Below are 27,333 nucleotides of genomic sequence, written 5' to 3' on the forward strand. Positions count from 1 at the left end.
TGCTGTTAAGGGAGAACACTGGTCATCATTTGTTTTACTCTCAATAAATGATCTTAATAATTTAACAATTGTAATCATTTTAACAGCTTTCTTTATTGGCATGAATTACCAGTAGCAATAACAACATATGCAGTTATTATATAATAGTCCTTTATCACACCCAAGGGTACCTCAAGGGTTTCAATGTCAGGATATCAGTGGTATGTATAGTTTGTGACATATTAAGGATTAATATCTTGGTATTTTTCTTTTACTTTACTTTCCTAGGCTGATATTTTGGACCAAAATTTGCAAGTTAAACCGGAGCTTGTACAAAGACTAACATCACACATAGATGCAATTATAACGACACTTCCATCGGATCTACAGGCAGTGCTGAAAAGCCAATAAGAAACGGCTTATAGTCAGAGAGTAGCCAATAGGAGAGCTGACTGTTTTGAAAGCAGCCAATGAGAGCGTGTTTGTGTTCAGATGAGCCAATCGGATTGCTCCGATGAGCTGAGAAGCTTACAGCACAGCACAAAAGGCACTTCTTATGGTGAACCAATTACAAGGCTTTCAAATTACAAAGTTTTCAACTTGGAGAGATCCATTTTGAAAGTAGCCATTTAGATGGTGGTTGTGTAATGTGATTGGCCAATGAGAATGCTCCTTGAGTATGGAGCCAATAGCCTTGCTGGAAAAGGGCCAATACAAAGAGGCTTGTGATAAGTCAGTCACCAATAGGAGAGATGTGTGTTATCAGGAGAGCCTGTTCAGAATGTTTTGATGTACAACGGTGCAGGAATCGTAGCCATTTTTTCATCGCCACTTCCTCCTCTTAAAGCTACCTATGCAGGCCTTTTATCATCAGGCATGATGGGGGTAACAGTGAATGACTGGTCTCGGGACATCAACCAATCAGAGTGTGTCTTCAGCCAAAGCTGGTAGCCCTGAACAGCCAATAAGAATGCTTGATTTATTGGAGATGTTCATCAATGCTACGCTTCCAGGCATCCAGAGCCAATAGGCATGACACGCCTAAAAATAGAAGCCAATAAGAATGCATCATAAAGTTCAGAATGAGGTCAGCCAATAAGAGTGCTTCATCAAGATTGACTTGACCATTATTTTTAAGAGAAATCTTTTTTCTATACAAAATGAGTTGAACAACCACAGAATGGTCAAAAGCTTATTCTGATAACATACAGTTGGTGGCAATGTCACTGTCATGCAATAATGAGCACTTGTAGAAGGTTGCATTGCATTACCATTGTGGTGTTCACAAGCCAAAGGAAAGTCTTGTTTGATGTACAGCAGATTAATAGTATTTTTTCATATTGAAATGAAAATTATATTGTACATAAACAAGAGACAACTTTTCCTGGCACTATTTTGAACATAATTTAAGACAATCTAACCTTGGACTATAAATGTTGCACACTGCAAAAGACATTATTTCCTGGAAGCAATTGGAACCTTTGTACATGAGACCTTGCACCATTTTCAATATTATTCACAAGAAACGGCTCATCTTCGCACTATTTTGAACTAAAATACACAGCAGACAATTTATCCTGACACTTTATTGAACATTTGTGTAAAAACCTAAGACAAAAGATGGCTGACCTTAGTGTGCCTCACAGAAAAAGAATGATTTATTTAACTGCCACAAACTCCCATTCCTTGGAAAACTGTGTTTAAGAACACTAAACAAAATTGCTGCTCAGTGAAAAGCATAACAGTGTTCCGAATGGAACTGGACCCCCCCCCCCCTGTATTTAAGTCACAAAATGCTACTGCATATCTGCCCATGGCAACACTTTTGTTAAGACCTTGTTGCTAAATATTCACTGCATGCACTCCCCATAATCATCACAGCTTTATTCCAGCAATTTGTGGTGCGCCCTCACTCGCCAGAAATGTGCCAATCAAGACTTTGTTTACACCCAAACCCATATAGTGCACTCAAATAGTGTTCACCATGTCTCAAAAAGGCTAATGGAAATGTGTCTGCGCTAAGCATGCACAACTCTCAGCCAATGGTTGGTCTTTCATTGACCTCATTGAGGGCGCTGTTTGATCTTGTGATGTCATGCAGCTGACTATAGACGATGTGACCTCTGACGTCACTCGAAAACCATAACATGATTCATGCGCATACCGCCGGGCAAAACGTTTGTGTTTTGGCAGCCAGCTAGAAAGTGTATTAATCTTATCATGACTACGTGTCTTTTTGCCCGGCGAAACATGACGTATACAGTGTTTTGTCAATAGAGGGTGGTTTGAATGTAAACATAGGTCACAGGGTCTATAGAACTGTTCAGTTTGGGTCAACACTTTTGTATCCAAACCAAACCAAGTAGCGCCCTTCCCATTTGTCCATCGTAGGAAATTCATTGCCAACAAACATAGTGTACAGTATTAATTGATAACCTTGTTAAGGACTGTGCTACATGTACATGTTATAGTAGTTATTTATTAAGAGAGTGATGCCAGTTGGTTGCAGGTTCAACCCTGAAGAAAATCTCATGCCTTTATCTTTTTAACATTTATCATTCATATTTTAAGCAACAATATTATTTGTGGTATCCACTGCTAAAATACAAGATTCACTGGTCAGTCTTGGTGGTCCAATAGTAAGACATCTCTGGTCAGTCTCGGTGGTCCAGTAGTAAGACATCTGCTCTAGAATGAAAAGGTTTTTGGGTTCAATCCCACCTTAGTAAAATGCCTGTTTTTAATAGTACTGTGGTATGAGGGGATATGTTACTCACATCACTGAATGGGTAACGCACAAATAATGGTTTTTGTCTTTTGTCTATAATGTATTTTCTTTTATGCAAATTGTGACAGATAATGAGTGGGAAAGGAAAATGTGCTGTTTTTAATGGGGGAAAGTAAACTAATCTTCATCCTAAAGTATTCAATGAGCTCACAATACTATCAACCAAACTGTTATAATGTCATCAAGTTTGGGCAGACCTGTCAAAATATTCTCTCTCTCTCACAATGCACAACTATGTGCAGTTGCATTTTTGATAGACTCCATTTTTTTAAATAGGGGACTACCATTAGAAAAAGATAAGAAAACCATTTATAACTTTCAGAGTTAACCAGGCTTTGCAAAAACAATCTGAAATATTATGTGGTGAGGTTTTGGAAGGCAGTGGACACTACATGTATTGGTAATTACTCAAAATAATTATCAGCATAAAACCTTACTTGGCAACGAGTAATAGGGAACTGTTGATGGTATAAAACACTGAGAAACGGCTCCCTCTGCAGTGACATAGTTTTCGAGAAAGAAGTAATTTTTAACAAATTTGATTTCAAGACCTCAAGTTTAAAATTTGAGGTCTCGAAATCAAGCATCTGAAAGCACACAACTTCGTGTGACAAGGGTGTTTTTTTCTTTCATAGTTATCTCGCAACTCCGATGACCAATCGAGCTCAAAGTTTCACAGGTTTGTTATTTTATGCATATGTTGAGATACACCAAGTGAGAAGACTGGTCTTTGATAATTACCAATAGTGTCCAATGTCTTTAACCACCCCACCTCGCAGAACTGCAAACATTGGTATCCCAGAAATAGGGACCACCCTGGACTGATTTTTTTTTTCGCGGGAGGTGAACATACGGAAACTGTATACTTTACTATTTTTGGGGTCAAACAAGATGGGGTCGCACAAAAATATTTTTTTATTAGCCCACTTGAAACATTAATGCAAAAAAAATTCAAAATCTAAAAAAAGAAAATTAAAAAGTTTGCATCTCTGTACTTTGAAATGCTCTCTCCCTCAGCACAATACACAACAGAAAACATAGTGTTTACATGCAATTTCCATTGATTTGTGGTTAGTTTTATTTCAACTTCCATATAATTTTAATTGATCCATCGCAGCGTTTAGTGTGCATCAATGTGTCCAGGTGAGAAGTTTATTACAATATGTCTCCCATAAATAGGTACAAATATCATTATTTAAATGAATCCTTCACTCTGGCCCAATGCTTTAATCACTGACCTCACTGACCTCGGCATGTAGTGTCTTACTAACGGACACCAACTCCAAGGTTTGTCGAATGTCAACCACAGTTTTGCACACAAGGCCACACCATTCATTATACTTAATCTTGTAGAGGTTGTTAATTCTTATAGTTTTATCCACCAAACATTTTAAACCTTTGGTGATTACTAAAAAAAAGAATGACTGGTTATAAGCACTGCAGCTGTTGGTAATGTGCAACATTTTGAGAGACAATTCTCTTTTGATGATGTGGTTTTAGAGAAAAGGGATTCCAAAACAATGCAATCTGAGAAACTTGTCTCCATACAATGTCATGAAACGTTGGCCAGACTGTATTCTATTTATGGATTATTTTTATTCTGCATGGACATGACCGCACCAGATAGTCAACAATATCTCAAAAAGGCTAGCGCGTTTAGATTAGATTTATTGTATATATCTACATTTATTTAAAATTAAAACAAACAGTTTAAAAAAAAGGTTTACTTTGCCTGTAGCATGCATCGCAGTTGATTTAGAAAAGCTAGGTTGAAGTTGCTCAAAGAAGGGAGTTTTCTTTAGTGGCCAACTTGTCTAGAATAAAATCTAAAGCTATACAATAAAGTCTTGGATACAATGATTAGTTTGGATGCATTCATGATATTTACCTCATATTTATAATTAAGTTACAATCATGCTGTTACTATGGTGATAAATGCAAGAATGTTTAAACGAGCGCACTTTTTCCCCTTTGAACTGACACTCTGTGCCTTTGCACAGTGAAATCAACAATGCATGTTTTTACATTGTGTAATTTTGTACAAAAAAGAAACCAAAATGTGTAATCAACGTATAATCGTAATCTTGTGTACTTAACCTTAAAATTGGATTGAAATTAAAGAAAGAGGACTTGTGAGGATTAATTATTTTATTTTATTCATTTGGTTTTATTTGTTATGTTTTAAATTCACATTACACTTTTATGACCTCAGATGTTGAGGCAAAAATAAAACCTTTCCCGAGTATGCAGCCCAAAAGGTTTTTTATAGCGTATCTATTACAATCACTACCTTTGAAGAGTCCCATTTACCATGTTTACTCCCAGTTGAAGAGAACCAATTATGGTTTTAAAGGCAGTGGACACTATTGGTAATTACTCAAAATAACTATGAGCATAAAACCTCACTTGGTAAATGAGTAATGGGGAGAGGTTGATAGTATAAAACATTGTGAGAAACGGCTCCCTCTGAAGTTTCGAGACCTCGAGTTTAGAATTTGAGGTCTCAAAATCAAGTCTGAAAGCACACTGCTTCGTGTGACAAGGGTGTTTTTTTCTTTCATAATTATCTCGCAACTCCAACGACCAATCGAGCTCAAATTTTCACAGGTTTGTTATTTTATGCATATGTTGAGATACACCAAGTGAGAAGACTGGTTTACCAATAGTGTCCAGTGTCTTTAAGTGCAGGCCTAGAATCTCATCTTTGACAGGGCAATGGACAATTCCATGGTTATCTTTTAAAGTCCTTCGTGAACCTTTTGAATGGGCACCAAGGCGAAGCGAGGGGCCAATTTCATGACGCTGCTTAACGGTAATCAAATTTTCGTGATAACTATAGCCATGATAGCAGAACAATTTTGTTAAGCATTTAAGCATATTTTACAGGTTAGCAAAAAGTGAGGCGGCCAGCTGGCGCACCCACAATGGATTTTGATTGGTACATGTATGTCAATTGTTCTGATACAGTAAGCACTGAAAGGTTAGTATGCCTTGTTGTATTCTTACGGTTAGCAGAGATATGAAATGAAAACTTGCACAGTAAACACAAACTAAGCCATTAAGTAGTTCTATGAAATTTGACCCAGTTCATCAGATAAAAAGAAAATATAATTCAATTATAAATATTCTTTGCACAATGATTTAGTAATCATCCATGTCCTCATCATGTGTCATATCGCCCATTGGTGTGCAGGATGTTACATTAAGAGCTCGTTGACATGTTGAGTCGTAGGTCCACTTGGGGTAAACTCGCTTGTAAAGATTCAGGAAGATTGTGTCTTGAGATTTTAACTTGCCATCAAAGATGCATTTCATGTGACCGTGAGTGCCTGGAATGGAGATACACCATTGGGAAAAATATTAATACCTTGCATTATTAAGATTGCTTTTAATACTCAACAACTAAGGCTTCTGTGCAGTGTTATTCGAAAGGTCTTTTCAGCCATGTGATGAGCAAATAAATCCTGTTGTGAGTTTTGACAGAAAGTGTTACAAATATCCTTTTGTCATATCAGACAAGCTTCTTCATGAATAGGTTTGCATACCGAATCATGATTATTGGAAACTATTGTAGTAATAATAATAATAATAAGACTTGTAATGCGCACATATCCACCCTGCTGAGTGTTCAAGGCACAGAGACAAACCAGTCAAATGAGTTGTAGAACCTTGTCAGCTTAATACTCACCTAAGGGTTCCTTGATGTGCCCACGACGCCCCCACTTTGTGTGTAGCTCCACTGGTTTGAACCACATGATGTCCTCTGCAAAAAGTATGCAACAATGTTAAGAAAATATATATTTGATTTGCAGTAACACCATGAGTGTATCTACTTGCTAGGTAGAGTTTGTTCTTAGAGAACTGTCTTGCTTTATTCTACTACCACAGAATAGATTTATCGGATGTTCAGGAGACTTCTCAGTTCTGAAAAGAACTGTCCAGCTTTTTAACTATTAGCTGGGCGGAAGGTATAGCAAATTGGCTGGGACTACTACTTTAGCTTATAGGCTCGCAATTAACTGCACTACCGCAGAGTCAGTTATATAGAGCAGTTTATTCTGTCAGTAGTTGAGTCTTTCTGTTGACAGAGTATATAAGACATCAAAGGATTGTATTTAAAATTAAAAAACTTAACACTTACCTCTGTTGAAGAACATGTATCTAACAACAGCTTGGCGATTGATTATCTTCAATGGATGACCGCTTAGGGAAATCTTCTTAGTGACAATACGATCTGGATTAGCGCTTAGCATGGAACCAGTAGCTACAAGACTGTGAGTTCCTGCAGAGTTAGGATATAATAAAGAGTCATTTAATTGGTTTTCCCTAACAATTGTTCAGAAAACATTTAATTGATAATAAATCTCCTGAACAAGAAAACCCTTTTCTTTAAATCGTTAGCCCCAGACACTATTCAGGGAAAATCATTGTCACACCTGCTATGGTGGAATGTTTCATGTCTTGATAATCCCCTAAGATTGAATACATTATTTTCAATCCTGCCACACCATGGGTAGAGATTGTTGATGTGAATGCTGTGCAGTGGACCAGTGGTTCACAATGACTAGAATAAGTAATGTCGTCCAATTACTGAATCACAATTTCTTGATTTGTGCAATTCATAATCAAAGACGTTAAACCAATGTTTGCTTGAGAGAGATTGGCTGTTGTCAGCTTGGCGTTTATATCCCCTTGTGGAAGTTTGCCGAGTTCCCATGACAGACTTGGTAGAGTAAGATCATCTAAGCAAACAAAGAAACAAACAAACATGTGCACCCATTTGGCTGCATACTCCTGAAGAGTTGGGATGGCTTATAGTAACAAGACTATATTTTGTTATAAGTGTTGATGATATCATTTCATACCATAAATCATGCCAATAACATCATGGTACAACTCTTAAACCGATCTGAAACAGGAAATAAATATATAGTCTGGCCTTATTTGCTACAAAATTCTGTACTCATGACTGTTGCTATAAACAGGGTTCTAGACCAAGATGGTGGCATAAGAATCTTACCGTCTATGTTCTGTTTGAATACAAGAACCGTAGTAGGAGGAAACGTGATGGGTGCATACACTGTAGCTACAACAGCATCATCCTTCGATAAGAACCGTACATACTACGGACACAAAGCACAAAGTAGAAATAATAATAGCACAGAAATACAGGAGTAAGGGGTCACGGGGAGAAGTTTATAGAAGCTGTACAGGCTTTCTCAAACGCTCAATCTAGCCTTCGGGAGAGACTCTACTAGGGTCCAAATGTCAGGCAACTATTATCCCAAATGCAATTATTATTATATCTAGATGACGGACTGATAGAGCCAGCTTCATGGCCTGAGGCTTCGACCCTAGCAGAGTCTTTCACAAAGGCTATTCAAGAAACTGCTTCTTGGTTTTGCATTTAAAGATAAGTGAAACTCAGTTTAGGAAAGGACGCTGTAAATAGTGTTGAATATCAACCCTCCTACAATCTGACCATTCACTATCATCCACTTTGGTTTTGAATTAAAGATGAACTATGCCAGCCAAGACACTTAAGTTGCTATACCTTGTGTTTGTCTCCGTTTGAGTGTTGAGAGAAGATGGGACACGCTGAAAATTGTCTGAAACCAACTTGGAAGATGAGTCTCTCCTGCAAACAATACAAAATAAACAAGAACATTTTACAAACTGATGGGGACGTTTGTTAAATAGTCAGAGGCTTTGCATGCCAGAGTCAATTTACAAAACAGGCCTTGTCCCCACAAAGTAAAACAAAAGAAAAGGCCTAAACATTGGCGACAATGAAGTATGACATGTGGTGTTTCTGATCAGCGGAATGGGGGTTCATATCCTGATCTTGAAACCTGTGTTCTAAAGCAAGACATTTAATCATTGTTGCTTCATCTTTCAGATGTAAAGCTGCAAGTCACATGCTTTGTGTAATGCATGTAAAATAACTCCGTTGCACTTTTGGCTTAGAGAAGGGGTTCGTTCCATTGTGTCTGGCATTGCTGCTGAATGTACCGCTATCCCATGTAAACCCTTATATGGTGCTACAGAAATCAGTCTCATAATTCAAACATTTTCAAAATGTCTTAAAAACAGTTCTCTTTGTTCTAGTACCTTGAGTATTATAAGAATCCGGTAATTATTACTGAATCTACCTTTGATTTCACAGGTTCTGTGAAGTTGTGGTATCGTTTGATGGCAAAGTGCAACACAGACATCTACAAAGTAACAAAAGAATAAATATTATTAAAAAAGCATCACCATAATCATAGCGTATCTAGAAAATCATGAGTATAAAACTTAAACATATATTGATAAGAAATCTTTTTAAATAATTTGTTTTCTCTAAATGATTTTTGATACTGGAGATGATTCCATTTCAAATGAAAAACATACACATGTGTTTGCATATATGACAGAGACAATGCACAAAACACATGTAACATGCAAACTGTTTGTACATGGCTGGTGAACATGTGATAATGCCAAGACCTTAAAAATAATTCATTTATAGTTTTAAATAAACTTCATCCTATAATTGGTGGATTTTCTCATGCAATACCATACATGAAAGCTTCAAACTTTCTTGAATCTACAAAAACAGCTTTTTAAAAAATATATATATAAAATTTAGCATAAAGTTTTATGAAAATCAACATTCAAAAAATGAAAAGGTTTGAAGAAAACTAACTATATACTTGTACTCAAGTTGATGACCTCAAATGGTACTGTACCTTTTGCTCATGAGGTAGCATGCCAAAAACAACCAGAAGTTTCTTGGGATTGTAGTCATCTAGAAGTAAGGTAACATTATAAGTTAGTTAATCTTGTTATTATGAAAACAAACAGCAACACTAACAGTAAATCGGACCATTTGTGACACCTCATGCCAAAAACCAAACACTGCCCCAACTCATAACTGGGTTTAATTTCTCATCAAATATAATGAGAGCTTTCAAGTCCATCAACTTATTTGGGCCTACAACATAAGCATTCATCAACATACAGAACATTTAACAACATTTCATTTTGTTGTTTAAGAACTGATCTTGCTTTGAGTAAAAAGCAAGACAAGTTCTATAAGAACAAAAATCTATGCAGCAAAGTAGATAACGCACAGTGTTACCGCAAACCGGATATACATTCATACCTCACCATGCAATGTCTCTAAACCTACATAAGAACATTTAACATGTTACATCAATGATGTTTAGTTTCCATTTTGCTATTTATGAGAATCGCCTGATTTGGGCAGTGGCTGTTGCATTTGTTTCCACAAAACACTTAAATATTCTTGATTTCTCTCCAGGTTCTTTTTTTCTACCCAACATGTCTGGTCAAGATTATGTTCCTTTTTTTAAAACAAAATTACATATGCAAAAAACCATCTTCAGAACCTGAGGGACTTCACCAGTTTAGGAAAAGGTTTGAAGGAAAACCAGAAACACTTACCCATGAAACTTCGATTGACATTTGAGATATGAACTGTAATGTAGCATCCAGGCTGTGTAACAAAGAACAAGTAACGATATAGAAATCAGTAAAAGCTTTCAATCATAATGAAGCTGAAAACTTCGTTCACAAAGCATAATAGACCTATCTTATTTCCACCACTCACGGTCATGTTTCCTTTATCTATTGACTAAAAAATGTTGACATTCAGTGAACAGAACAAGAAAGAACCAGACTATTTTTTCTTGCAGCCTCTGTTTGGTCACAATGATGGGGGAACAATCAAAATGGCCGCCCCATGATAAGGGTCTACAGACAAACCACACAGGGCTCAGTGAAAGTTGGGAGACCTCACAGACTGCCAACAATGGTAGAAAAATGGCGGCACAATTTTCATTATACTTGCCACTAATGGACAAAATTTTAACCCAAGTCACAGACTACCAACCTCAGCTCTCTTGCCACTAATGGACAAACTTTTAACCCTAGTCACAGACTACCAACCTCAGCTCTTGCCACTAATGGACAAACTTTTAACCCTAGTCACAGACTACCAACCTCAGCTCTCTTGCCACTAATGGACAAACTTTTAACCCTAGTCACAGACTACCAACCTCAGCTCTTCCCAGTCGTTCCTCAGCCATGACTCGTTTCCTTGTCCGATTGAAGTTCTCAAACTGGAAGATACGAGCGTAGTCTTGGGGAAGGTTCTCTTTGGGGTCCCAAGGTGACGTTCGGAAACTCTTTAGCCCTCGGTATCTAGAGGAATTATTCAATCAACCAATCAATCAATCAATCAATCAATCAATCAATCAATCAATCAATCAATCAATCAATCAATTTATATCTGAATTACATTCCTTGTATGCTTTGATTTAACCTGAGTACCTTGTAACATGTGCTTTTCTTATAGTTCAAAATCAAGCAGCTACACATTTCTTGTGAATGCTTCGTGCCAAGTGAATTTTCTTGCATCACAATTTGAATGTGAACCCGTACCGATTTATGCGTCACCAATATTTGCTTCGCATTCCCACTCTAAGGCCTTAAATGCGCTTATTAAACTCACCTTGCAAAGCGTTGTCTTGCTGCTAGGTCTATAGGTGTGTCGACCTCATCAGGAAACATGACCTGCATACGTTCCTCTCGATACTTCTCAAGCCTGTACAAGAATGGATTTTAACAAAATTAATATTGAAATACTACCGTGCCAAGCGTACTGCCAAGAGTTGATCAAGCAGCGTGTCATGATAATACATTTCATAAAGACTGAGGTGCTACAGGAAAAGTACTTGTTTTGTTTTTTAGAAAATTAAAAAATAAACTTTTCAATTAACACAAAAGAACCTGTAAATACGTCACACAAACGCATCAGTTTTAAAGGAGAACTTTATATTAAAAAACTCACATTGCCTTTTCCTGATCTTCATCGAAATCTACATCATAGTTGGCCTTGTTGCCCTCGGTTACACTGACCTGAAGAAAAAAACATAAATAATCAATCATTCAATCAATCAATCCAAATTAATTAAATTACAGCCAAACTTTCCACCTTTAAAGTGATCCCTACCAGCACTTATGAACACCAATACATGCCAGTAAAGATAAGACATTAACAATGGTCAGTACAATGTATACAAAAGTACATCAGTCAAATTTAACATGTCCAAGATCAAGATACTTGAGTTATGCACCATAATGAGCTTTTATTTTTAGAAGCTCATTATAAAAAACTTATAAAGCAGATTGTGAAAATTGCTTCAATTTGTTTAGACCATTTGAGTACGATCTAACAGTTTATGTTTCGTCAGTGGTCTGTGCCTGTTAACACTTGCTTATAATTTTGATTTGGTAAATAAACATAAGAACTAAATCTTGGGATATGCACTCACGCTATCAAAGTCCATATCAGTATCTGCTTGACTAGGGGCTTGTCTTTCATCATCACTGTCATCCTGAGATCTTGCATCATGGAATTCAACATCTTCATTTTCATCTTCACTATCATCTTCATCCTACAAGATAAGAAATAAACAAGAATATGCTACAAACTCTTTCCACTTATGAAAGGAAATACAATTGTATTCTGTGGTGAATTATTTGTATTCAAATAACAAACAATTATTAACCCTTTAGAGTTCATAGCGGCCACAAAATGCCCAAAGCTTCCGCTAACTCCTGATTTCAGGCATGTAGCCAAGATTCCTTTAAAACTAAGCAAGTACAGATCTTTCAGAAGCAAGGATGACAAGTTCTTTCGGAACTAAGAAGAGCAAGTTCTTATCTGAAATAAATCTACAAAGCAATGGTAGACATTAATGTGGGGCTTTTGTGTACTGTACATATAGGTGGCAGCAGACTTACCATTTGAAATGTCTGCATGCTCAAAACTATGTTAACAATGAAAATTTACCTGGTAAGTCTACTGCCACCTAGCAATAAAAAGCTCACCATTATCACACAGTTTTACAGCAAAATGACACTACAACCTGATAATCTTCCAACAAAGTTTGCATTGAGCAGATTCAAGTTTGAAGGAACTCTGTAAAGCTAGACTTACTGAAGATTGACCTTCATGGTCGCTGTGCAATGTTTCAAAACCTACTTACTGAAGATTGGCCTTCATGGTCGCTGTCTACAATCCAGGCAGCTTGATATTCTGAGGTTCCTTTAGGAACTCTTTTCACTGTCTGCTTAGTGTTGGACTCCTCTAGGGTAGCTGAAGTAAATCACACAAAGACAGGTTAGAAAATATCAATGCTAAGCAGATGTTTGTTGTTGTTGATTGTCAATTTATCAGACATGTCACAGGTCAACCCAACAACCATTTTGGACTAGATTCTTTGCATAACCAACCTTCTGCTTCTGCCAGTTCCTCCTCCGTCGGCCATGTTTGTTCACCCTCCATAGGATCTGGGACTGCTTCACTGTCTAAGTTTTCTTGTTTATCCGGGTCGGCTGTGTCTAATACAATCGCTCCTTCCTCCATTTGACTCTCATCATCCTGTATCCAAACAATGCTATATTAAAATGTCTGTTGTTCCTCATAAATCTACAGGTATAAAGAAATTGTTGACTAAGATTTGCATAAATTGTTGATCACGTTTTTGGGCCATGACATAAATCCCTACTCACAGTGAAGAAAGATATATGTAATATAATTTACCTGTAGAAGTTTCAGCTTCGTTAATCAACAAGTTTTTGAGGAAAAAAGTCAAAATCACAGAGCATTGTTTTCAGGCGAGTCACTTAAATCCATTGTACTTCTAAAATTATTGCCTTCTCAGAGATATAAAAATTATTTTTGTATCATTGTTGTACTCATTTCTCACGAACTACAACACTTCAGCGATAAAATTTTGGTTTTAAATTTCTACCATCATAATTTTTGAATAGTGTTAGTTTAATGTAAATGTGGACGTTTGTGTCGTATGTCGTACAAACAAGTACCCGAATCCTTTAAAAGTAAATTCAACTTACAGCCTCCATCGATTCATGCCCTTTCGTCTTTCTCTTTTGAACTCTTGAAGTCATAGGGCAGGGGTCAGGGGTCATATCAATCTGACTCATCTGGAACGAGCCAAACCCTGGTAAGTGGATCAATCCATTCACGGTGAGGGGTGAACCACGCAGGAATCCAGACACCTTCAGCGTTCCTATGGATCCCTGTTAGTAAACAAATTACTAAATCACTTTGAGTCATAGAAACTCACAGCAAAACCGAGAAGTTTTGAGATTTTTGGTGTAACATTAGCAAAAAAATCAAATTAATAGATATGTTGGGAATGGTTCTTTTAAGATTAAAGAACTAGAAATAAGGTACAATGTCCATTATATGAAACCAAACTGAGAACACACAACTGTTTAACTGTGACCATTACTGACCTCTTCCTCTTGAGGTTCAAAGGTCACTGCTCGAGCTAGAAGATGCGGTCTTGTATCCCTCCATTTGATTGGCTGTAGTCTTTGATCGGTCAAGTGACGTAGAAGCAACAGCCCCTCCTGCTCTGTATCCAATGTGTACAACTTCTTATCGGGAAACCTGACCAACAAGAATGAAATTAATGTTATGCAAATTGCATTCACAATACTGTATATTCTCTTTTTTTTCACTATTGTGACAAGGGGTTTGGGGGACCCTGGATGAGAAAGACTAGGTTGATTAGGCTACAACGGTATAAGCAGGTAGTGAGTTCCAGAGCCTAGCACAGGATGATATACAGGATCTCTGATGTTGAGAAGTGCTTGATTTGGGGATGATGACAGGATGGTGATGTTGTGTACACGACTACCTTGTAGAGCAGCGTGATGTTTGTAGGGGAAGTTTGAGACTGCTCAGTGGATGGGGTAGAAATTCAAACAAGTCTTGTTCCTCTAGAGTTTTCAAAAATTCTGTCGTTTATTTTTTGGAAGCTGATGCCGAAACCCTAACCGAAACTGATACTTGTAAGAAGTATCTTGAAAGTACTTTGTAGGAATTCAAAAACAGGAACACTTATAAATCAGGGCTGACAGAGACTTTGAGCATGACTCGAGGCTTTTGCAGACGTCAATAGACTCAATTTTCTCACCTCTTCTCAATCTTCTTCTGAAGGACCTTCTTGATGTCATTTCGCTTCTTAATCGGTACCTTATCCAAGCCCTGTCAGACAAACCAGAGGAGAATCCTGCATTAAGGATTCTTAGCAATAAAACAAAATTGCACATAAAACCCAAGCCTTCTCCTAAAAGGGCAGGTAGACATTTTGTTAACACTCTTAACATTAATGGCAAGCAAAACTATTGGTTAAAAGCCTACAGCAGTATTAAGCATTTATAGAAACATTTCACTTTCAAGTATTGTGGTTATGTAAAACAATATCAGTTTCTACGTCCCAAATTGTGAATCTGATAAACTTATTGCAGTAACGCATCTCAGATTATATACATGTATTTCTATTAGGAATTATTCTTCATGTATGGACATATTCACTCTGGATGAATAACAGAGCTCCCCCATACCTTGCAGGAAAATACTCTAGTGTTTACGCGCCTTGAGCATCACTGAGTGACCAATATGAGCCCAATTAGAAGCCACATTATTGTTGTTACTATTTGTTACTATTAATGGAGGCCTTGCCCTTTGTGACCTTTGTTTCATTCCAGGCCTGGAAGGTGTTCTGGGCAGTTTAGGGTGTGTTGTTTTACCTGTGTAACTAATGTAGTGGCAGGCAACCCCTGGGAGAAGAGACAGGTCAAACAGAGGTCACCCCAAGAATCCCAGCATTCTAAGGGTGATACCAAACAAAGCAAGGAATCTGCAGTCTTAGCAGCATCTAAGATGGAAGTCATATCAGGAGGTGGGGTTACAAACGCCACACGCTTGTTGAATCTCGGCACACTGGAATGAAAACAAAGTTACAGTTCACATGAAGGACCTAAAATAATGCACAAAGTAGTTCGTAGCCTGAGGTTTGGAAGCTAGCATAGTGTTTCTCAGAGTGTTTCTCAGAGTGTTTCTCAGAGTGTTTCTCAGAGTGTTTCTCAGAGTGTTTCTCAGAGTGTTTCTCAGAGTGTTTCTCAGAGTGTTTCTCAGAGTGTTTCTCAGAGTCTTTCTCAGAGTCTTTCTCAGAGTCTTTCTCAGAGTGTTTCTCAGAGTGTTTCTCAGAGTCTTTCTCAGAGTGTTTCTCAGAGTGTTTCTCAGAGTGTTTCTCAGAGTGTTTCTCAGAGTGTTTCTCAGAGTGTTTCTCAGAGTGTTTCTCAGAGTGTTTCTCAGAGTGTTTCTCAGAGTGTTTCTCAGAGTGTTTCTCAGAGTCTTTCTCAGAGTCTTTCTCAGAGTCTTTCTCAGAGTCTTTCTCAGAGTCTTTCTCAGAGTCTTTCTCAGAGTCTTTCTCAGAGTCTTTCTCAGAGTCTTTCTCAGAGTCTTTCTCAGAGTCTTTCTCAGAGTCTTTCTCAGAGTCTTTCTCAGAGTCTTTCTCAGAGTCTTTCTCAGAGTCTTTCTCAGAGTCTTTCTCAGAGTCTTTCTCAGAGTGTTTCTCAGAGTCTTTCTCAGAGTCTTTCTCAGAGTGTTTCTCAGAGTGTTTCTCAGAGTGTTTCTCAGAGTGTTTCTCAGAGTGTTTCTCAGAGTCTTTCTCAGAGTCTTTCTCAGAGTCTTTCTCAGAGTCTTTCTCAGAGTCTTTCTCAGAGTCTTTCTCAGAGTCTTTCTCAGAGTCTTTCTCAGAGTCTTTCTCAGAGTGTTTCTCAGAGTGTTTCTCAGAGTGTTTCTCAGAGTCTTTCTCAGAGTCTTTCTCAGAGTCTTTCTCAGAGTCTTTCTCAGAGTGTTTCTCAGAGTGTTTCTCAGAGTGTTTCTCAGAGTGTTTCTCAGAGTGTTTCTCAGAGTGTTTCTCAGAGTGTTTCTCAGAGTGTTTCTCAGAGTCTTTCTCAGAGTCTTTCTCAGAGTCTTTCTCAGAGTCTTTCTCAGAGTCTTTCTCAGAGTCTTTCTCAGAGTCTTTCTCAGAGTCTTTCTCAGAGTCTTTCTCAGAGTCTTTCTCAGAGTCTTTCTCAGAGTCTTTCTCAGAGTCTTTCTCAGAGTCTTTCTCAGAGTCTTTCTCAGAGTCTTTCTCAGAGTCTTTCTCAGAGTCTTTCTCAGAGTCTTTCTCAGAGTCTTTCTCAGAGTGTTTCTCAGAGTCTTTCTCAGAGTCTTTCTCAGAGTCTTTCTCAGAGTCTTTCTCAGAGTCTTTCTCAGAGTCTTTCTCAGAGTCTTTCTCAGAGTCTTTCTCAGAGTCTTTCTCAGAGTGTTTCTCAGAGTCTTTCTCAGAGTGTTTCTCAGAGTCATTCTCAGAGTCATTCTCAGAGTGTTTCTCAGAGTGTTTCTCAGAGTGTTTCTCAGAGTCTTTCTCAGAGTCTTTCTCAGAGTCTTTCTCAGAGTCTTTCTCAGAGTCTTTCTCAGAGTCTTTCTCAGAGTGTTTCTCAGAGTGTTTCTCAGAGTCTTTCTCAGAGTCTTTCTCAGAGTCTTTCTCAGAGTCTTTCTCAGAGTCTTTCTCAGAGTCTTTCTCAGAGTCTTTCTCAGTGGCTCAATCTAGCATTTAAGAAATACTTTTCTAGGATCCACATGTCAGACCACTATTATAGTCCTTCTTAAGGACTGATTTTAAAGAATACTGAAGTAGTTGTGAAAGCTGTACTTCTTCAGACCAGCTAAAATCAAATAAATTCATTATATTTTGTATTATTGAGTTCATTATGTTTTCGTTTTGTTTAAAGGAAACCAGTTCAAGAACCTGTCTATTTCAGTGAGCTTGGAGATACAAGTTGTAGCCCAACCGCATATAATAATTAAGTTTTATTTAACACATACAATTTGTAGACCCAAATGCAAATGTCAATAATAATTGTACACAATAATATTTGTAATATTTCTGTAATAATATTCCTACCATAGATCAGTAATGATGCCATTGCTGTTCACTGATTGGATGGCTGACTCGTCACATGACTGTAGTTTCTCCACCAATCCCTTGGCATCGCAGTCTGGGTGTAGACCAATCACTGCCTGAGTACATCAAATAAACAAACACTTCGGTAAAACAATGTGTTCAACAACTAGTTGGTTTGTTATACCAAAACACCGATATAAATTTGAATTACCAGTCACCGATCAAGAACAATATTTACAGCAAAATACTTTAATAGTGGCCCGATGTTTTAACCCCAGCAGAGTAATAGATTGAGCCTTTGAGAAAGACTCTGCAAAGGTCCAAACCTCAGGTCATTTACTATTTTTGCATTTATATCATAGGTCCTTTTGTACATTGTAGGTAAACAGTTTCCAAAAGCTCTAAATCTTTTAGTGGCCGGGACCCACAGGGCAAGTTCAGAAATAGTGTTTACTACCCCACAAATATTCTGCCTTTTGATGGTTTAGAGTGAATCATGTGATGTCTTATTTTTACAAGAAGGCTGCTTGAGTGCAATGCGCTGTACATGTAGCAACCAAGGTACTTTACCGGTAGCATGCAACCAATGTACTACCCCATGGCAACCAATGTACTACCCCATGACAACTGATGTACTACCCCATGGCAACCGATGTACTACCCCATGACAACCGATGTACTACCCCATGACAACCGATGTACTACCCCATGGCAACCGATGTACTACCCCATGACAACCGATGTACTACCCCATGACAACCGATGTACTACCCCATGACAACCGATGTACTACCCCATGGCAACCAATGTACTACCCCATGGCAACCGATGTACTACCCCATGGCAACCGATGTACTACCCCATGACAACCGATGTACTACCCCATGGCAACCAATGTACTACCCCATGGCAACCAATGTACTACCCCATGACAACCGATGTACTACCCCATGACAACCGATGTACTACCCCATGACAACCGATGTACTACCCCATGGCAACCGATGTACTACCCCATGGCAACCAGTGTACTACCCCATGACAACCGATGTACTACCCCATGACAACCGATGTACTACCCCATGGCAACCAATGTACTACCCCATGGCAACCGATGTACTACCCCATGGCAACCGATGTACTACCCCATGGCAACCGATGTACTACCCCATGGCAACCGATGTACTACCCCATGACAACCGATGTACTACCCCATGGCAACCGATGTACTACCCCATGGCAACCGATGTACTACCCCATGACAACCGATGTACTACCCCATGGCAACCAATGTACTACCCCATGACAACCGATGTACTACCCCATGGCAACCGATGTACTATTATGAATATGAATCTGAGTTCTTGTAAATATCACCAGTACACAGTTCAGTTGATGTCCATCATGAAGACTCTTGTTATTTAGATCGGTGGTTGGTTGCCTCACATGATTTCTACAATAGAGTGTGCTATACACAATGTTACAGTTACAGTACTGACCATATTTACCCAAGAACTATCATTGACCATAGTTTAACTAAGTTAGTTAACCGAACTTAGTCTAGCCGCACTCTAGTCGACTATTTGGAACCAGCCTACCGGGCATGGTTGCATCGCTGAATATCAATAGCCGTTTTCATAGCATGGTGCACAGCAGACCAATTAGAAAAACGAGTAGAGTTCTGGTAGACATGACACAACTAGAGTAGTGAACACTTTAACTTCTCTGCGCATGTCCTGCATGTGTCACTTAATATCCACTAGTAAAACCATTGGTCCTTGTATGAACTTGACCACTTATGTAAATTTCATCTCACCACAAGATGGGGAGGTGTGTCTTTGCCTCCGACGTTTCTCTTTCTGGCTAAGGTTTCTTCCCTCTTAGTCTGTCTCCTCTGGACTGCCTGTAAAATAAGATTCAAAAAGACTCTAGGAATGAGTAAAATGTGAAGCTGTACAGAGTGTAGGAAGCAAAACTGAGAAGGTTAAAAAAGGGGTAACTGTAGAGTCAAAAATTTTGGTTCAACAAAATGGCAAGCTTAGTCAATTCATGAGGTAGATAAGAAAGCCACACAAGTTAAGGGTACATTTGTGTGGATCATCAGGCCCTACTATTTTTGAATCATCTTTCCAACCATAATATATTTCATAAGAAATGCTTTCTAACCCCATATCAACAATTAGAAGGTAACACTACGTATCCTTGGCTCCAGCACCATTGCAATCATATTATTGTGCTCAATGAAGCAACCCTATCCCCGCCACGCCGAGTGAACCAGTCTGGTACCAACCCAGGTAGCAATTGATTGACCGTTGTTGTAGAGTTGTTTAGGGCGCTTGACCAAACTTGGTGTTTTGTATAGATATTTTGAAAAGTTAACTTTGAAAAATGTGTGATGCTTTTTAGAAAACTCCAGAAGGACAGCTATCTGCTAGTAGTAGCTTCTAATGTAAGCACATGGTTTGATCTGCAAGTTTCATGACCAAGAATGAGGCAGAATTGTAGGGAATTCATTTGGTGCAAAAATATGATTATGGTCATGCTGGGGTCAATTGGATTGGCCCCGAATGGGACTACTATCAGGAAGGTACTGTTCTCTCTCTACTCGCACAAACCGGTTCAGACTATCTTTTTTACCCGGTGCTATTCATCTTTTTAACTCACTTTTCATAGGGTAACTTAGTTGTTGTTTTTCTATGTTAATCAGTGATGGTGAGATTTTGATAACGTTTCTCTCTTTTTAAAATTTGAACTAGCCTATTTATTGCTTACAACTATAAAATTTGAATCTTTTTAGTGCACACAGGGAAAACAATTTTCACTTTTTACTTGTAATCTGTGATGAAATAAATAAGTTGAATTGACTTGAATTGAATTACTACTTCACTGACTCCCTACCTGATGACGTCTGTTGACTTTACTGATTTCATGTTTGTTTTTTCTTGATTGGGTCTTAACACTCACTCTACCTGTAAAAAGAAAGGAAGGACAAAAATCAAACCCCAGTGGCGGGAGGAGTGTTACAATTATCAAAACTAAAAACTACCGATTTTGTAGCGGCGGTGCCGATCGACCGGTGGGGGGCGCCAGCACGACTCCCCATCGGAGCACTGGCGGCTCCCTACAGGCTGATCAGGGAACCCGCTCATATGACTGTTGAGTGTTTATAAAGCTCCTGAACGAGGACAGAAAAGCCAGTTAATTGTACCTTCTTGTGTTATTATTTAATGACACAAGAAGGTTAAACTGTGTTCATCAACCCCCAGTCAATGCTACAAAAGTACAATTTATAATAGCATGTTTAGTATTTATGTCAAACTTTTTTTCCCCGTATAAAAACTATCCATGTGTCAACATGTAGGTAAAAGTAGTAATCTTCACTTTCAAGCAGCACTTTTTATTAAAATTATAACAAGGAAGACTACAGTCTCAGTGTGTCTAGCCACTACTACACTACAAAACAAAGTGCGTTTATCTTCCAATCTTGAATTTGAACTTTAATTTGAAGGCTGCACAAACATAGTTGCCATAGTGACATGTAACCCTCCCTGCGACGGCCGCAAGGATCAGGAGGAGGGATACGTTAATATCGCAACTACCCTAAACATAGAGCAAGGAAGGAAGAAGGAGAAGGGCCCAAATTATTATTTATTACTGGGTACTCCCTTAACAAAATAAAACAAGACTGACTCGAGGTTTGTTCATTCGGCTATCGCCTGGATTGCGGAACGAACCTCACAATTCTAGGAGTAATTACTGGGTTGGTTTTGAGTACAACTAGGAGGAAGGAACATGGCACAACCAATAATAATAATGTAAATTACATTTTGGTTTGAATATTTTTATTATACCACCCCCCCCCCTCCTCCCCCCCAAACAAAACAGACAAACAAACGGCCAAACAAAATGGCAACATAAATATTAAATAAACACTGACATTGAAATGCTGCCAACCTTTACCAACTGTCTCTATCTGTCCTTTACTTCGATGTCTACCAGTCTTATGTGTTTTATTGTGTTGCTTAAATGGCCCCGATCGGTGTGTTTCCTGCTCGCTGTTCGCAGCCATGATTGAATCATACAGAGTGATGATTGCTGTTCATCCACTCATCACTACACGTGGTATTAGGAAATCAGCATTGGCAAACAGCGCCACCAAGAGGCGATATTAATAGAATGCGACTGTGAGTGACGGTCGTTTTTGAAACTTTCGTGCCACTTTTTTTAGCCCATGCGTTGGTTGTTGTGTGCCATGGAGGATTAATTTGTTGTGCTTATTCAGCCTGGATCGATGATTAATTGTGGAGGTTGTGCACTTTTCTGAAGTCAATCAAATGGGTGGTTGTTTTGATTCAGACAAGGATTTCACACATAAAAGAATCAATAAAGGAAAGTTTCCCTGTTGGTAAAATCATGCAGGACTGGCAGGCCACTTCTAAGTTCCAGTCTGCCTTACTTTGACCAGGGAGGTATAATTAGACCTCCATGCTTTGACCTGTGAGGAGAGTTTGCGTGACTGTATGTTGAAGAGCGCCCTCTATAAATCTAGTGACTATAGTTGTATTTTGTTGACATACATGTGGATGTGTGGGTTTGTTCTGAGCCGAAAAGTTTGTATTCAAGACCACCAGTTATCACTATATCAGTTTTAACTTCAGAGATATGGACGCCTGATTATCCTAAAGTCTTGCCAAAAGGGTGAGTACCTTTTCAGTTGTGATTTATGATGATAAAGCCCTCATTAAACTTGTATAAGTTTTAGTTAGTACCGAAGTTTTGTTTACATGATGTTGCAACACAATATGGACACCGATGTTCCGTTACATACACCGTATGACATAAAATGTACTTAGAAATGAATTATCAGAGGGGTGTTGTTGCCGAGCGGATAACGGCACCAAATTCGGGCTGTCATGATTCTGTTCAGTCCTTGGGTTATGCATGGAGGTAGCATGATTCAGCAGAGTGTGGATGAAGTCTCAGTCGTGACACACGTGTGACCCTGGCCTGAGCCAAACACTTGGCTATAAAAGTATAAACTTCTACTCCACAACCAGGGCAAGTGGGTACCTACCTGTGAGGGCAAGGATGGTTCTTTTGATTGATTTAGCTTAGTGCACTGCATATTTTGGCAGCACAGGCTGTATGCATACTGCCCATCCCAGAGAGCTGAAATGGTGTAAGGAATGAATTAAATGGCCCAGTGACCGAGGTAATAATGTTGGAAACGGTTTTAGACACCCTATGGGTGTATTAAACTTAAAGCGCTATATAAAAAACGATTATTACTAGAGATTGAGAGTTTGTGAACAAACTCAAGGTGTTCGGTTTCCGGGAGTAAAAGCCTGGATTAAAAAACAAATATTACACCTTGCTTTGTTCTCAAGATTTGTAATAAATGATTCAAATTACAAAAACTGTCAAAACCACATGATTACGTCATCTAGTAAAAGTGTATGTTTGGTGACGTCATCGGTAATATTTGTTTTAAACCAGACCTTTGCCAGACTTGTATGGTGTGATGGCAAAGCATCAAAGGATGTTTATTTCGACCTAAAAGACTAAAAAACCACGCCCTTACAAATCATTTCACAGTCACTTCCCGTTTAAACTGGTCAAAAGGTAAACGAAAGTTCACCAACATATCCATTTCTGTCAAGTACGTAAAGCCCTTTCATATGATGTACAGATTGTCAAAATAGCTTATGTAGTTTAGGAAATATGAACTTAGGAAATATTGACTGACGACTGAAGAAAAGACTGTTAATGGGCATGTATGTTTTAACCGCCTTGAACGAAGACTATTCTTAATGAAGCTTTTTCGCGCTCTATTGATAATATTTAAAAAAGAAGTAAAACAAAAAAACGTGGATCAAAAATAATGATTTTTTGAAATAATAGTTTGAATTTTTATTACTCAAGAATGGATGACGTCATCATGACCTAACTAACACATTATTCCACTCCTAATGCATATCTAACTATGTGCGAAGTTTCAAGTTCATACGAAATTGGGAAGTGTGCTTTTGTTCGAGGACAAGGGACGAAGAGAAGAAGAAGATGAAAATCTGGATTGTTTTATTTATTTTGTTTGTACTAAAGTTTTGTTTAATCCGGCAGTTTATTTTAGCAAGACCACTCCTAATTGCTTGGGCCTTATACTTTAACCATTCTGTTTTCTTTGAATGTTTTGTATTGTAACATCCATGTATGTGCATGGAGGTAGAAATAGATTAGTTTACGTAACGTCCTTTCCTACTAGAGAAAGTTTGAAAGGGCTTATGTTATTCCAGAGATTTTTTTTCTTCAAAATATTTAACTCAAAATAACTTTGATAGTTGTTTTAACAAATAATCAAAACAATTGATGATTGTGCTAAGTTCAAGAAGTAATAGATATCGTAATACTGACGTGAATTCCGTGGGCCCAAAACGCCCTTTATCCGGGGGGAGTGGTCGATCGATGTAAAGTCTCTATTCTTCTCGGTGTTTAACCAAAACATGACCAATGTTCGTCATTTTGTACTGTTGTTTTCTCACATAATTAAAAGTCCCATGAATCACTGAAGTAGGTGGCCATCTCAGCGAAACTTCGTCTTCAATTCCACATTGACCACTAAGCCATCAGAAGGGTAACATTTGAACAATTTGACGCTGAAGATTGAAATGAAATCGTTTTCGCAGCGTTCTGCATAGCTATATAGCTCTATGCATATCACGCTATGGCACAGAGTACAACAAACTTGGCAGCATGCCACCAAATAAATTATACCTAATACACTACACGTGTACGCCACAAGTGTTACGCACAACCAATGGGGAAATTTCGTAGTTCTTTATACAAGAAATTGTGAATTTTCAAACTCGATTTTGAACCAGAAGACGAGCTCAAAATGGGATCACGTCTGCGAGGCATTTACGGAGTTTTTAACGAACTTTCCGATGATGTGTCGATTGTAACAACCTATCATGTAGATCAAAAGTTATGATTTTTTGAAATAATAAACTTTGAAAATTCATAACTCAAGAATTGATGACGTCATCGTGACATAACTCGAATGGTTTCTTCTCCTTATACATATCTAACTATGTGTGAAGTTTCAACTTTATATGTGCTTGGGAAGTGTGATTTTTTTTAGCGGACAATCGCCGCTAATAAGCAGAATGGATGATCACTGGAGCGTGTTCTGCTGCACCGCTAATACACTACACGTTGTGTGTATGCCTACGTGCAATGTTTATGCACATACCAATGGGGATTTACGTTGTTCCTTAGACGTGAATTTTGAAATTTTCAACCTCTCTTTTGAGCCGGAAGACAACATCAAAATGGGGTCATGTCTGTGAGGCGTTTACGGAGTTTTCAATGACGATTCCGATGATGTTTCGATTGTAAGAATCCCTCATGTAGATCAAAAGTTATGATTTTTTGAATTAATAAACTTTGAATATTCATAACTCAAGCATTGATGACGTCATCATGACGTAACTCACACGGTTTCTTCTCCTAATAAATCGCTAACTATGTGTGAAGTTTCAAGTTCATACGAATTTGGGAAAGGCGCTTTTGTTAGCGGACAAGGGACGCTGAGAAGAAGAAGAAGAAGAACTAGACTCAAGTTTTTGTCATAACAAAAACAAGGTGTTCGGCTTCCGGGAGTACAAAAATACACCCTGGTGGACAATTATCAAAGGAAAAACCCATGAAAATAGGCCTTTTCAAAGCATTTTACATGCACTTCCGGTTTAGAAAGGTCAAAAGGTCAAGAAAAGGTCACCAACATATCCATTTTTGTGAAGTACGTAAACCCCTTTCATGTGATGTATAGATTGTCAAAATAGCTTTTGTGGTTGAGGACATAGGAACTTATGAATGATGACGTTTGGAGAAGAGATTAACTAAACGAAAGGGAAATGTTTATTGAAAACGCCTTGAAAACAGACTATAAACGAAGCTGATATAATATTTTTAAAAAGAAGTAAAAAAAAAAAAAAAAAAAAAAAAAACAACAACATCAACAACTGGTTTAGCGGGTTTCCCATCCAAGTACTGACCGGGCTCGATATTGCTTAATTTCACTGATCGGACGAGAACCGGTGTGATCAACGCAGTACGGTAGTAGTCAAAACAAAAAATGTATTTTTGACGAAAATACACAAAAAATCTGATTTGAACCAGAAGACAAGGTAAAAATGGGGTCATGTCTGCGAGGCCTTTACGGAGTTTTGAACGACCTTTTTGATTATGTATCGATTGTAAGAATCCATCACGTGGATCAAAAATAATGATTTTTCGAAATAATAAACTTTGAATTTTTATAACTCAAGAATGGATGACGTCATCATGACCTAACTAACACATTATTCCACTCCTAATGCATATCTAACTATGTGCGAAGTTTCAAGTTCATACGAGTTTGGGAAGTGTGCTTTTGTTCGAGGACAAGGGACAAAGAGAAGAAGATGAAAATCTGGATTGTTTTATTTATTTGTTTGTACTAAAGTTTTGTTTAATCCGGCAGTTTATTTTAGCAAGACCACTCCTAATTGCTTGGGCCTTATACTTTAACCATTCTGTTTTCTTTGAATGTTTTGTATCGTAACATCCATGTCTGTGCATGGAGGTAGAAATAGATTAGTTTACGTAACGTCCTTTCCTACTAGAGAAAGTTTAAAAGGGCTTATATGTTATTCCAGAGATTTTTTTTCTTCAAAATATTTAACTCAGAATAACTTGGATAGTTGTTTTAACAAATAATCAAAACAATTGATGATTATGCTAAGTTCAAGAAGTAATATATATTGTAATACTGACGTGAATTCCGTGGGCCCAAAACGCCCTTCACCCAGGGGGAGTTGTCGATCGATGCAACGTCTCTATTCTTCTCGGTGTTTAACCAAAACATGACCAATGTTCGTCATTTTGTACTGTTGTTTTCTCACATAATTAAAAGTCCCATGAATCACTGAAGTAGGTGGCCATCTCAGCGAAACTTCGTCTTCAATTCCACATTGACCACTAAGCCATCAGAAGGGTAACATTTGAACAATTTGACGCCGAAGATTGAGAGGAAATCATTTTCGCAGCGTTCTGCATAAATAGAGCTATACAGCTCTACATAATAGAGCTATATAGCTCTATGCATATCACGCTATGGCACAGAGTACAATAAACTTGGCAACATGCCACCAAATAAATGATGCCTAATACACTACACGTGTACGACACACGTGTTACGCACAACCAATGGGGAAATTTCGTAGTTCTTTATACATGAAATTATGAATTTTCAAACTCGATTTTGAACCAGCAGACGAGATCAAAATGGGATCATGTCTGCGAGGCATTTACGGAGTTTTTAACGAACTTTCCGATGATGTGTCGATTGTAACAACCCATCATGTAGATCAAAAGTTATGATTTTTTGAAATAATAAACTTTGAAAATTCATAACTCAAGAATTGATGACGTCATCGTGACGTAACTCAAACGGTTTCTTTTCCTGATACATATCTAACTATGTGTGAAGTTAGAAGTTCATGCAGGTTTGGGAAGTGTGCTTTTGTTAGAGGGCAAGGGACGGAGATGTATTTTTGAAGAAAAATATACAATTGCAAACTTTGACCTTCCGGTACGAACGGAAGGAGGGGTCATACGATTTTGACGTTAACTTTTCAAATGTAGTCCCAGTCTTGATCTATCAGTTGCGTAATTATGAATATC

At 38.1% G+C, this 27,333-nt stretch overlaps 4 protein-coding genes across 7 annotated transcripts in view; 3 read left to right on the plus strand and 1 right to left on the minus strand.

Moving 5' to 3' along the window:
• The window catches only part of LOC139954205 (protein DENND6A-like), a 29,696-nt gene extending 24,786 nt beyond the window's left edge, over window positions 1-4,910 (plus strand). The window contains exon 15 of the mRNA XM_071953919.1: window positions 268-4,910. Within this exon, the coding sequence (XP_071810020.1) occupies window positions 268-390 (123 nt within the window). The 3' untranslated portion in view covers window positions 391-4,910. The remainder of the gene's footprint in view (window positions 1-267) is intronic.
• LOC139954202 (pre-rRNA-processing protein TSR1 homolog) lies at window positions 3,822-26,590 on the minus strand. Of its 4 annotated transcripts, none has more exons than XM_071953915.1 (22): window positions 26,425-26,590; window positions 20,509-20,579; window positions 19,427-19,513; window positions 17,611-17,726; window positions 15,404-15,596; window positions 14,788-14,858; window positions 14,102-14,258; window positions 13,697-13,882; window positions 13,073-13,220; window positions 12,826-12,935; window positions 12,109-12,231; window positions 11,625-11,692; window positions 11,286-11,378; window positions 10,831-10,975; window positions 10,217-10,268; window positions 9,499-9,557; window positions 8,920-8,982; window positions 8,322-8,405; window positions 7,788-7,890; window positions 6,909-7,049; window positions 6,456-6,530; window positions 3,822-6,096 (listed from the first exon to the last, which is right to left on the minus strand). In XM_071953915.1, the coding sequence occupies exons 1-22, from the start codon at window positions 26,513-26,515 to the stop codon at window positions 5,909-5,911; spliced, it is 2,424 nt and encodes an 807-aa protein (XP_071810016.1). In that variant the 5' UTR covers window positions 26,516-26,590; the 3' UTR covers window positions 3,822-5,908. The 4 variants fall into 4 exon arrangements, with proteins under 4 accessions (XP_071810016.1, XP_071810015.1, XP_071810014.1 ...); XM_071953914.1 differs by lacking the exon at window positions 26,425-26,590 and adding an exon at window positions 24,022-24,371; XM_071953913.1 differs by lacking the exon at window positions 26,425-26,590 and adding an exon at window positions 21,571-21,784.
• On the plus strand, window positions 15,642-17,562 carry LOC139954184 (uncharacterized). The gene is made up of 4 exons (XM_071953883.1): window positions 15,642-15,650; window positions 15,936-15,986; window positions 16,602-16,680; window positions 17,438-17,562. The coding sequence occupies exons 1-4, from the start codon at window positions 15,642-15,644 to the stop codon at window positions 17,560-17,562; spliced, it is 264 nt and encodes an 87-aa protein (XP_071809984.1).
• LOC139954203 (prickle-like protein 2) overlaps window positions 22,173-27,333 on the plus strand; it is a 102,091-nt gene continuing 96,930 nt past the window's right edge. Inside the window, exon 1 of the mRNA XM_071953917.1 lies at window positions 22,173-22,308. The gene's annotated coding sequence lies outside the window, so the exon portion shown is untranslated. The remainder of the gene's footprint in view (window positions 22,309-27,333) is intronic.

The sequence above is a fragment of the Asterias amurensis genome, chromosome 2 (genome assembly GCF_032118995.1).
Source record: "Asterias amurensis chromosome 2, ASM3211899v1".
Taxonomy (NCBI): domain Eukaryota; kingdom Metazoa; phylum Echinodermata; class Asteroidea; order Forcipulatida; family Asteriidae; genus Asterias; species Asterias amurensis.